The sequence below is a fragment of the Syngnathus typhle genome, linkage group LG2, assembly GCF_033458585.1.
Source record: "Syngnathus typhle isolate RoL2023-S1 ecotype Sweden linkage group LG2, RoL_Styp_1.0, whole genome shotgun sequence".
Lineage (NCBI taxonomy): Eukaryota > Metazoa > Chordata > Actinopteri > Syngnathiformes > Syngnathidae > Syngnathus > Syngnathus typhle.
The window spans coordinates 11311544-11322806 of NC_083739.1; the positions used below are offsets into that span (position 1 = coordinate 11311544).

An 11263-nucleotide genomic window follows, 5' to 3' on the forward strand; every position below is an offset into this window, starting at 1 on the left:
TCCAGGGTGTATCCCACCTCTCGCCCAGAGTCAGCTGGGATAGGCTTCATCAACTCAATCGCACCCCTAATGTGGAAAAGCGATGGCCCGAGTGTGTCGAGCTGGTTACTGATGCATAGTGCTTTTAAAATGTTGAGTCAGATGTGCAGCTAGTGAAACCCGTGTGCAAATGAAGCATGTAAATCGGAGCAGATGGTTTGCTGATCGGTTCCTAGCATCTTTCCATCAATTGCTAAATGATCTTAATGATAACTGATAACAAATAAATAAGGAAATTGTTTGTCAGATAGGCAGATCATTTTTGATTGTAGGAAACTAGTGGTTTTATTTGTGGAGATGACAACGTAAAAATAAAATCCAGGCAAGGATGAATTATCTGGATTCTCCATTTCTTTTGCCTTATAAGACTCCAAGAGCTCAATCAGTCAAAATGTCAATTGCATCTTTTCGACGTCGCCATCCGCAATGGTTAAAAAGAGTAACAATACCATTTGGACCAAAAAAAAAAAAGGAGGTAAAAGTAAAGTCATCTGACAAGTAAATAGGTGAAAAGCTTATTACTTCTTTACTTCCCACCACTGAAAACAACTAGCAGTCAAACAAAAGTATGTGTTAATAATGATGAACATGCTCAGGGGGACAACCTTGAGCGAGTGAGCGGGCGGAATCTTTGTGTGTGGGGCTCAAATGCTGACCAGTCCAGTGGTACACAATAGGCAGCTTTGTTCTGCAGGTTATGTAAGCTCCGCTGTTGCTTACCGTGATGTCATGCACGTGCCGCAATGCCCACATTTTGGCAGGAAGTCTCCTCGGATTGGTTAATAAACTTCAGCTTTCGGGTATTTTCTATTTTTATATCATAATCCACTGCCACACTATGCACTGCTTGAACAAGTTAAAAAAAAAAAGTTCTTAAATGATTCAAGTAGAATGTATTACACATAAGGCTAAATACACTTGTAGATAAATGAGCATTTAGAAACTGTTTTTAAATGCAAATGTATTGAATTTAAAAGTTAAAGACAACTCAAATTCGTGTGTCATTCCTAGAATTGCAAATTGTCTTCACTTTTGATATCTTTTTTTGAAATATTTGACCAGTTTTACTCGTCGGTTTTGAAAATTGTTATTTGTTAGTTTGTTTTGTAGCTTTTACTGTGTATAATATGAGGTGCTCATACATTTATTTGGGTTGACAGTCATAATGGCCCTTTGAAAGAAGCTATGACTACAATGCGGCCCGTGAAAAAAGTTAGTTTGACACCCCTGGCCTAAGGCAGTACGAGCCCAGGATGGGAAGCGTAAGCTTGGAGCCGGCCGGGGGCGTGTTAGTGACACCTTATTAAATGATTTCATGAGGACCAATTCAGTTTTACAAGATGAAACACGGAGGCACTGTGTGACGGGCCAAAGAAAGCAAAGGGCCCATATTGAGTCGTATGCTGCGAGAGGCGAGTCGAAGCGTGTCCTAGCAGCTGCCAGTCAGTTCATCACCAGTAAAGCCTGCCCTATTCAAAGCAACAGTATCCAGCCTCTCTAAGGTAACACGAATTTCCCGTGCACATCTGAATGTCTTGCAGCTGCTGCCTTGGATGTTTATTGCTGTGTCGTGTCGACAGATGTTTGTTGAGTGTTTATAATTAAATTTTCCCATGGCATTCTTGTCATCGGTCGTCGTTCAAAACCAAACGCTTCCCAGAACGACTCCTGTCGGCCACGTTTTCACGGGTAAAAAAATATAAACAATCCAGCACGTGGTCTTGTTGATCTGGACTGATGATGAATGTTTGTGATCGCAATCAGCACTAATTTGAGATTCAATCCTGCTCTCCAGGGGACGACCCTCAACTTCGGGTGTGTTTGTAATGTTTTGGGACTTTCCTCTTTCCCCTCGGAGGTGATGAGGGGGGTGGGAGTGTTATCCAAGAGGCAAAAGTTGATGTTTGAGGAAGGGCCACACCCCCTGCTGCAGCTATATAGCTCTCCACTCTCAAAGTCATTTGAGAGTTGAGGACATCTTGAAGCTTTTGTCTTGCTCCTGCTCAACATTCTTCCAGCTCTTCATCGTTCACTCCATGGCTGGCACCGCTCCCCTCCTCCTCCACCTCCTGCTGCTCGGAGCTGCAGCTCTGCCCAGCTGCATCCCAGCGCAGAGGACCCGAGGTAGGCAATCAGTCGATGATGACCACTTGTCGCAAGATGAAGCATGAGTGTGGGCCTAACTTAATAATAATAATACACAGGTCAGGTCAAAACAATACACAGGTCAGGTCTTTTTTTTTTTTTTCAATGCATGAAACTATAGTAGAAAATATTGCTTTGATCATCAAATTATATAGTATCTTTTGAGTTCTACTCTGCAAAAAGTCGATAATGCTCATTTAGGTTGCAGGAAAAGCGATGTGATCATTGTGATGTGTGCACGATCATGTCCATGGTCCGCCTCACTGCACTCTGCTTGAAGTTACGTAAGGCTGTCAGAAGCTGTCAAGAGCGGTGCCAAGAACAACAGGATGCCAGGCTTGTCGTGCCTGTTGCTTCACATGGAAGTTCATTGGCAGAGGGCAAAAGTTGACACAATCATGTTCAAACAGAAGTACAGATCCGTACAGGAGAAAAAACAGACAGGTGGAAAGTTGTAGTACAAATTCAATTTCTTTAAATAGCACGGGTAGGTTTTCAAATATAAGGCATAAAAATAAAAAGCCATCAAAAAAATGAATTCTCAAGTGCAGGAGCAAAGTATTTATACGCTATGGCATTCGAATGTCCATGATGTCTTCTCCCTTCTCATTGCAGTTCGTCGCCACAACGTAAAAGTCAAGATCAACGCCACCGGTGACACGATCATCATGAAGTTTGTGCCACAGAATCCCAACTTGAAGCTGGAAGGTTACATTCTTGGTTATGGCAGCAGCCTCACCTCCAAACAGTTCATCCCTTTGCCTGAAAACGGGATACCCTACCAGGCCGAGATGGGTAAACATTCACACTTATTTACGAATAAGGCTATATTTTCATTTTCACCTGACAGATTCAGACTTTATCGAGTCCTGCATTTTTTTTTATTTTAGATATGTTTTCCTCTAAAATTGATTAGTTAACATGAATTTCTTCATGTTTTGTTATAGTAAGCATTTATCTAATTATGCAATAAAATTTGGTAAAATACATTCGGAATTTAGGTAATAAAACCAATTAGTAAATTGGACTCAATTATTTTTTTTATCAACCAAATAAAGATCCACATATTTGACATACAAGTTTGCCCACTCTTGACTTACAGGAAAGCCATAGCTAATGCATGACCCTGACGTGATATTACGCTCATGTAAAGACGGCCATGTGAAAACAGCAAACAGATGTTTGCCTCGAATCCTTTTTCCCCAACTTTTATTCCTGTAGGACCAAAAGGTTACATTTATGACTTTGGGGTGATGGATTTCATTGGCCACTCGAGCAGGAACAGGAAATGTGCTCAGAAGCATCCATCAATACACGTTGTAGCGTCACGAGAAATATTCTAAAATGTTGTCAGTGGCGTCATTAGAAAAGGTTTTGTGTGTTTTTAAATCATTTTTATTGAAAAGTAGTATGATAGAAATATTCACGTGTGTACTAGAAGGATTTCTTATCTGCCTTTTTTGTTTCTCTTCATTTTAATCCAGCCTCAGCTGTGCTCCACTGACTGTTATATTTAGTGTTTCATGTTGCTAGGTTACCAAGAGGGTGAACTGCGGGAGTGAACTGTGAAAACACAGAGTGAAAAGTCGCAACGTGTCCAAAAGAGTTTCTCCATAACAGATCAATCATCTGCTTCTTTAGACGCAGAGCCTAAGTACCTCGTGGCCGTGCAGCCGGTCCTTCCCAACGACGTGACCAAACACTGCACTGGTATGTGAGTGCTTCCTCGTTTTTTTCTTCTTGGACGCAAGTCCTCCTCACTTTGTTTCCACTTTGCGCACAGGAAAGGTGAACTTGGGCAAGCCCCTCAATCTGGTGATTGGCACCGTCAGCCCTACGGCCGTGCTGTTGTCCTGGGGGAACCATCTGAAAAGTTCTTACGATAGGGACATCTTGGATGATTGCCTGGAGGACGGGTGAGATCCGCAGCCTCGATTTCTGACATTGTTTTGGTGCCGTAGCCCATGTTGATGTGATTTGAGGAGATTTAAGCCATTCCAAATATTTTTGCTATTCATGGTAGGGCTTGACCCTCAGTGCCACAAGAAGCGCAATAATGACACAAAGCTCCTCGACTTCAATATAAATGCTAATTGTGCTGTGATATATCACAATATATATCACAGTGTGCTGTCAAAATGTCAACCATATGATACAGTTGACAGCTATTGGATTAGCCCTGTTGCTATGCGAATGTAATCATCACACATCACTACTTCCTAGACAGCAAGATCCCAGCCACACAATGGCTTTTAGTCTGAGCTCAAAATGGAAAAATAAATCCGTCAACATGAGTAGTGAATTGCAAATCTGCAGTGGGGAACACTACATGGTACATCATCACGACATCAGAGACATTTGTTTCCACATGTTATGTGAGGTGTGTTCAGCAATGATCCTGCTGCTGAAAGATGTTCAGTTGAAGAATGTTTTTCTAGCTCAGTTCCATTTGTACCTCACCTTTACTATAAATGCCACTTTTTCCATCTTTTCCCACCTTAAAAAAAATAGATATTTCCTTTTCTGTCAAACCACTTGGAGAAGAAGTTGGAAAGCTTGAGCTTGATTTTGAAAGCATTGTTAGGATGTCTCCCTGCCAGAAAATGACCCATGAGAGAGCAAAAAATGGATTTTACATATCGATTATCTTCAGGCTAGCCTTTTTTTTTTTTTTAAATTCTATGTATCTTGAAAGATTTACAACTGGTTAACATTTCCATATTTTAACTCTCAAGTCTCCACCTGACTTTGGATAAAACGTCGAAAAATTAAAGGTGCGGAGGATAGAACCCTGAGGAACATCTTCTTGTTTCCATTAGTTTCTACACTATCCGCTACCGGGAGAGAAACAGACAATGGATCTATCAGACGTGTCCGACAAGCGACACAGTCATCGACAACCTGACTCCCGACACGCCCTATGAATTTGGTGTCCGTTCCAACAAGGATGACCGCAGTGGTGCCTGGAGCAAAGCCAAGATCCAAAATACCAACATGGCAGGTAAGGAGCCAATGACATTCACTGTATGAGATGGCGAACAGCATTACGACTGCAAAGTCACGTTGATTCATTTATTTGCTTGGTATGTTTTTGTTTGCTTTCATGTCCATCTCCTTTGTGTTTCAGCTAAGAAAATACAGAGGCCACCTAAATTGCGTCTTCCTCTGGTGAAGCCACTGGTAGGTAAAGTGATAAATGCTCAGTTTTGTATTTTATTCTGACATTATTTGGAATAATACATTGAAGCAGCACTTTTAGGCCTGGCTTCAAATAGCAAAATGCCTATATGAAGAGCCTGCCCCCTAAATATACCCCAAACATAGATCCTGACTTTGATCTTTTTATTAATGTGAATCTACGACCTGTTTTTTGTGTTTCAGAACCCTCTCAGGCCCCGTGCTCTCTTCCCGCCACGACCAGGTAGCCCCTCCATCAAAATTATTGACTTTTATCACAATAGTTCACATCAGGCCTGTACGATTATTCGATAACCAAAGTATCAAGTTTTTGAATCAGGCTCATTTTTTTTGCCAGTTTCCTGATCTCAAGCTTGCATTTTCGCTCATGTAAATAAACACCTAAACATTATGGAGTAATTGAGTATAAAGTGTACTGCTGCTCGTTTTCCTCCCAAAAGTGAATGGACACCGGGATTTTCCACTCATCAAGCCTGCTCTGTGGACACGTCCTCGTCCAGGTAAACCCACCTCCTTGAGGCTAAACCACTCGCTGGCCAAATTTGCTGATAGTCGTGGCACCATGCCAGAGTAGCAACAATGAGACCCGCTTGTTCTTCAGTGATGCTGGACAGATGCTTCCTGGGCTGCTAGCCTTCTTTCTTACTTTTAAGATCCTCCTGAAAATTCCAAATGAAGTCGAGCCAAGATGCAAATGTTACCTGGTAGTTTGGTGGTCGCCATCTATGTTTACACAAAGCTAATCGGAAGGAATGTGGCTGCAGGCCTTAGTACCTTTCAGCTTTCTGCCGTAACTTGTTCACTCTCATATGGGAAAGACTCAGGCCTTAACTTTCCCGTCTGTCAAAATGTAATAAGGAAGGTGTGAATTATATTCTTGTTTTGATGAGTGATGACGTGTGATGTGGTTTGGCTGTTTTAGGCTCTCTCAACAAGAAAAAAAACCTGCTTGGACAAGCCAACCAATCAGGTGAGGTGACCAGTGAGCCGGATGCGCCTATTGTTTGGTCATATTCCGTTTGCTAAGTTTATTTTGTTCCACAGAAAAGACCAATGACCGGAAACACACAGACAAACTGGCAGCCCTCCAGCCCAAAGTCCCGGTGGCCACCGCCAAGTCAACAACTGCCAGGCCAACCACTGCCAGGCCAACCACTGCCAGGCCAACCACTGCCAGGCCAACCACTGCCAGGCCAACCACTGCCAGACCAAACAAGCACGAACGGAAACACACCACCACTACGTCACCCTCAACGCAAGGTGCGACATCCTGCATCCCTTGCTCGGAGAGATTTTGAGCCCAAACCTGGCGCTTCTTCTTACAGGCCCTCAACAAGAATCATGGGAAAGATCAGACTTATTTCAGTCGCAGCCAACCTCAGACGTTGACGCCATGGGCAAAAAGCGTTACGTGGGTAAGTGTCTCTTGTGACGACTCAGCGAGAATGGAGACTTGAGCATCCCACCCTTCTCTAACGGCAGCACCTCACGTCATCTACCAAACCGGCAAGAGAGCGGACGAGCCATGTTCGATTACATCGTCTTTGAACTTCTTCCCAGAGGACGAGCGCAGCGACGTCAATGTGACGGCTGTGCCCAAGTCGCCGCCCTCCAACCTCACTGTGGTAACGGTGGAGGGATGTCCTTCCTTCATCATTCTCGACTGGGAGAAGACCAACAATGACACTACAGGTATAAAACGGTTGTAGTGTTAAAAGTTAAACATGAAGAGATCCCATTCTTAGTCAGCAGTCGATAATGTCTGACAGACTTTGGAAAATGATGTCCAAAATAGCTAACAGTTAGCCACTCCCGTGGTTTCTCCAGAGTATGAAGTCATTTCAACCACAAAAGGACCCAACGGTGAGAAGGTTTCCATTTTGACCACCGACCAGACGCACACAGCAGTGGAAAACCTGAAACCAGAAAGCAGGTAAGCTTAGGATCCGTCAGAACCAGCTCCACATGGTACCTTTAAAAGCTATCTTGCGTTGGCTTGAGTGGAACAAAAGTGGAATTAAATGTGTGCTGTGCTTTATGATAGTTATGAGTTTAAGGTGAAGCCAAAGAACGACTTGGGCACAGGTCCATCCAGTGAGCCGGTGTCCTTCAACACCGAGTCAGGTACGAGAAACTTGCGTCTTGCGTAAGCATCTTTTCTTGGTCAGAAACAGTCTGGAAGTTTTGCAGTGATTGGTGCTCTTTTCAATTCATATCCTTACAGCCGACCCTCGAGTTAGCGAGAACGTGTCAGGTAAGGACAGAGTTTGTATTTAATGATCCGGGATCAGTATAGGACAAATGTGACGACGTGATTGTCTTGACAGGTAAAGATGCCATCTGGACGCAGTTCCCCTTCAAGGCAGACTCTTACTCCGACTGTAATGGGAAACAATACATCAAGAGAACCTGGTACCGCAAATTTGTGGGAGTCCAGCTATGCAACTCGCTTCGGTACAAGATCTACCTGAGCGACTCGCTAAATGGTGAGTCTCCTTCGCCGCCACTGGAAATAAATGAGGCTTCAACATCCTTGCGTACTGATCCATCTGCACCTCAGGTAAATTCTACAACATCGGCGACGAAAGCGGCTTCGGCGAGGATCACTGCCAGTTTGTTGATTCGTTCCTGGACGGAAAAACCGGGCGACAAATTAGTGCAGCCCAGCTGCCATCCAGATCTGGTAAGACCCTTTTTGATACCGCATCGCAGATGACAGGAAGACCTCGAAGCGACTCATGTTTATCATTTAGGCTTTCATCGAGCAGTGCGACAGGAGCCTGTTCACTTTGGTCCGATCGGCAGACGATCCCACATTAGCTACGTCTCTTGGTATGAGTGTGGAACTCCCATTCCAGGGAAATGGTAAGCCATGATTTTTTTGCCAGGTCATATTCTGCTATGGGACATTATTTGACCTTTGCCATGGTGACAAGTGTCACTGGCTACCACATGTGGAACTCTAAAATGAACAACTCAGTTGGACGTTACCTCATCAATGTGGAAATGAAACTTCTATATTTGCAATTTGCACATCAGAAATGTCTTTCTCTGGGTATACGGAGAATTTACTGTCCTGAAAATGTTGGTAGCTTAAAGCAGCAGCCAAGCTTTTGTATTTTGCTGCTTTAACTTGCTAAAAATGCATGTCCATGTAAATAGCAGAATCAGCTATATTGGGTCAGCTTCTCTTGCGGGGTGCTGTTAAAGAGGACACAATACAAGACTGTCTGACTGGTTTTAAATGTGTGCATTAACATTGTAAGTCTAAAAAGTGGAACAACAGGGTGCTTATCTTCTGTATACAAGTCCTTTTTGCCCCAAAAAATTGTTGGTTTTCCGAATGTCATTTGTATTTACTTGTATGTGTTCAAAGTATACGTTTTGTGTGTATAATGTTATTTTGATGGCATGAAAGCACCGGAAGATCTTTTCCAATTTTATACAGTTTGAAAATATGGTTGTGTTTATATTTGAACAAATAAAGACTTCAATTATTTTTCATAATGTTTGGAGATATTCGCTTACTTCAAACATCATTGAGCACTGAGTAAATGTTTTTTTTCTCCCGAGGATCAGAATTCAAACAAATGATGTGCTGGAACAAAAGCAATACCTCAGTTCAAAAAGGCAAGCTATCGAATATTTTTTTTAAATTAATTATTCCATCAAGGCTATTATAACCCCAAGTGTCTATTTGATGTCTCGAACAGACAAAAAGTAGCCAATGAGCGCATACATTTGCCTCTAGCGGGGGCATATTTTTTTAAAAGGGAAAATGATGACAAACGATTTACCACAATGGGGAATCCAGGAGGAGAGGTAATGAAAACATCAGCAGGAAATCATGTCAGCATAAGGACGTAAGCTTGAGCCTGTCACGGTTACGTAACACTGGGCCATCATCCATTCCTAAAAAAAACATGGAAAAGCTCTAGTGGCATGATTCATTTCAACAAAAGTGGCACTGAATTGGCACCTGGTTTGAGCTCCCATCATTCTGCAGCCGTCAAATGCAAAATGGGGGGAGGTTTGGGGCTGTGTGAAAAGTTTGGCTTTTGAAAAAACACCCACCAGCTAGTACAACTGCCACTAAAACAATGGTTTTGTATCAAGCTGTTTTTTTTTATCCAGGTTTGTAAATAATTGATGAAAAGCAGCAAATGACATGCTGTCTCCCACCAATTTGTGCTGTAAAAAACACAACATACCGTACGTACATTTTATACAATATACTCACAGGCGATAGGAACCGGATCAGACCATAAATAGCAAAAATCTGCAGTATAATTCCATGACAGTATAAATGCATGGTGGATTAGGGAGAGATGACCCAGTGATTCGTTAAATAGAACTGTGCGATACTACCTGAGATTTTGGTATCAAGTAAATATTGGTGCCAGTATTGCCGATACCTATACTTTTAAATATTATGCTATTTTGAATTGCTTGTTCTATTAAACAATATCTTTTGAGCAAATTAAACATTCTTGTTGGGTTCTTAACTGTGACTAACTACCTTCAATGGAAAAACCAGTGTTGTTGATTTAAATAGCATTGTACAAAGTACATAGTAGTAATCTGCATATTCTTAGTCTCTGCCTCTTTTAAATTCCTTTAGTCCAGACACCTTCTTTGATCTTGTTTTGATTGGATTAGTTATATAAGATAATCCTTGCAACCTTATTTACCATCGTTAGGCTTCCTTTCCGCTGCCAGTCAGAGAGAAGATAAGAGGAAAAAAAATTGCACACTCTCCTTGCAGGTAGTTTACTTGCAGTCAACTTCAAGTATATTCTCACTCCGACAGTATATTTTATGTTGTGCCACAAAAATAAACCAATATCGTGTAGATAGAAAAGCTCAAACAAAGCGAATGACTCTTAACGTATCAAGTTCGTCACTGTACACATTATTTGAAAATGACCAAAATCATAGGAATAAGAAAGAATCGAGACTAGCTGTTTGGTATCGATGCAATACCAATACATTAGTATTGATTTTTGAATTTTTTAGACCTGCTTCAAGTGAAATTTAAAACCGAAGCAAAACAAGATTTTCAACCGTTGAAGTTTCTGGCTGATTGACATCCTTGGATGGAGTTTTTTGGACACGTGGTGACTCTTTGACTGGAACTGTACCTTGAGGCGGCATTTATAGGACGTGCAGCCTTGAGCTGCCAAGCTGTTTCCCATCAAATCCAGTTATGTAATCTGCCATCTTCCTTCGTGCTCGTCTAAGCTTGTTGGCCACGGGTGCGGCAAGCAGCATTCCTCAAGACCCTGTGGCAGATCAGGCCAATCGCAGCGCAGGTCAATGATCCAAGCGCATTGATGCGCCATTGTCATTACCTTTGCAGCAACGTGCAAAGGTGACCTCTCAGCAAATGGCCAGTGTAGGTTGTGGCAAAAGTATTCACTTAGAAATACAGATAGTTACGTAGAAAAAGACGCTGGTATTTACCTTTAAGCAATGGCTATTTGAACACAAATGGAGGAGCAAGACATGTAAACAGACAATATTACAACGCTTACAGGCATTAATTCTTCATCCTCTGCAAAAACAGCTCATATTTGCTTGTTGAATGGCGAAGAGCTAACGCAAGCTCTTCTTTTGTTGAAGAGTACTTTGAGAAGAAAACTTTTCCAGTATGACCTGTGACCAAGGCGAGCACAACCGAAGCAGCAGCAAGTGAATTTAATTAAAGCATGAAATTATAAAAGTGTTATCCCTCTATTTAGTTTACTTTCTAACAGACACATTACAGGAATCTGTCTTTTTGGATGGAGAGGCTGGAAGGGGAAAAATCGACCCTTTCTTAGTTCCCACCACCAAATTTGTGGTCTACTTTTAACCTATTCCTGAGAACCTCCACTGCTTC

At 42.2% G+C, this 11263-nt stretch overlaps 1 protein-coding gene across 2 annotated transcripts; it reads left to right on the top strand.

Moving 5' to 3' along the window:
* The first annotated feature begins 1385 nt into the window (after positions 1-1385).
* On the top strand, positions 1386-8889 carry LOC133149973 (target of Nesh-SH3-like). Of its 2 annotated transcripts, none has more exons than XM_061272219.1 (19): positions 1386-1541; positions 1835-2163; positions 2800-2979; positions 3826-3894; positions 3968-4100; positions 5004-5185; positions 5312-5364; positions 5566-5605; positions 5823-5882; positions 6305-6352; positions 6427-6642; positions 6708-6797; positions 6865-7074; positions 7210-7315; positions 7427-7506; positions 7607-7636; positions 7710-7868; positions 7943-8065; positions 8136-8889. In XM_061272219.1, the coding sequence occupies exons 2-19, from the start codon at positions 2076-2078 to the stop codon at positions 8249-8251; spliced, it is 1983 nt and encodes a 660-aa protein (XP_061128203.1). In that variant the 5' UTR covers positions 1386-1541; positions 1835-2075; the 3' UTR covers positions 8252-8889. The 2 variants fall into 2 exon arrangements, with proteins under 2 accessions (XP_061128203.1, XP_061128204.1); XM_061272220.1 differs by lacking the exon at positions 1386-1541 and adding an exon at positions 1602-1728.
* The last annotated feature ends 2374 nt before the right edge of the window (positions 8890-11263 follow it).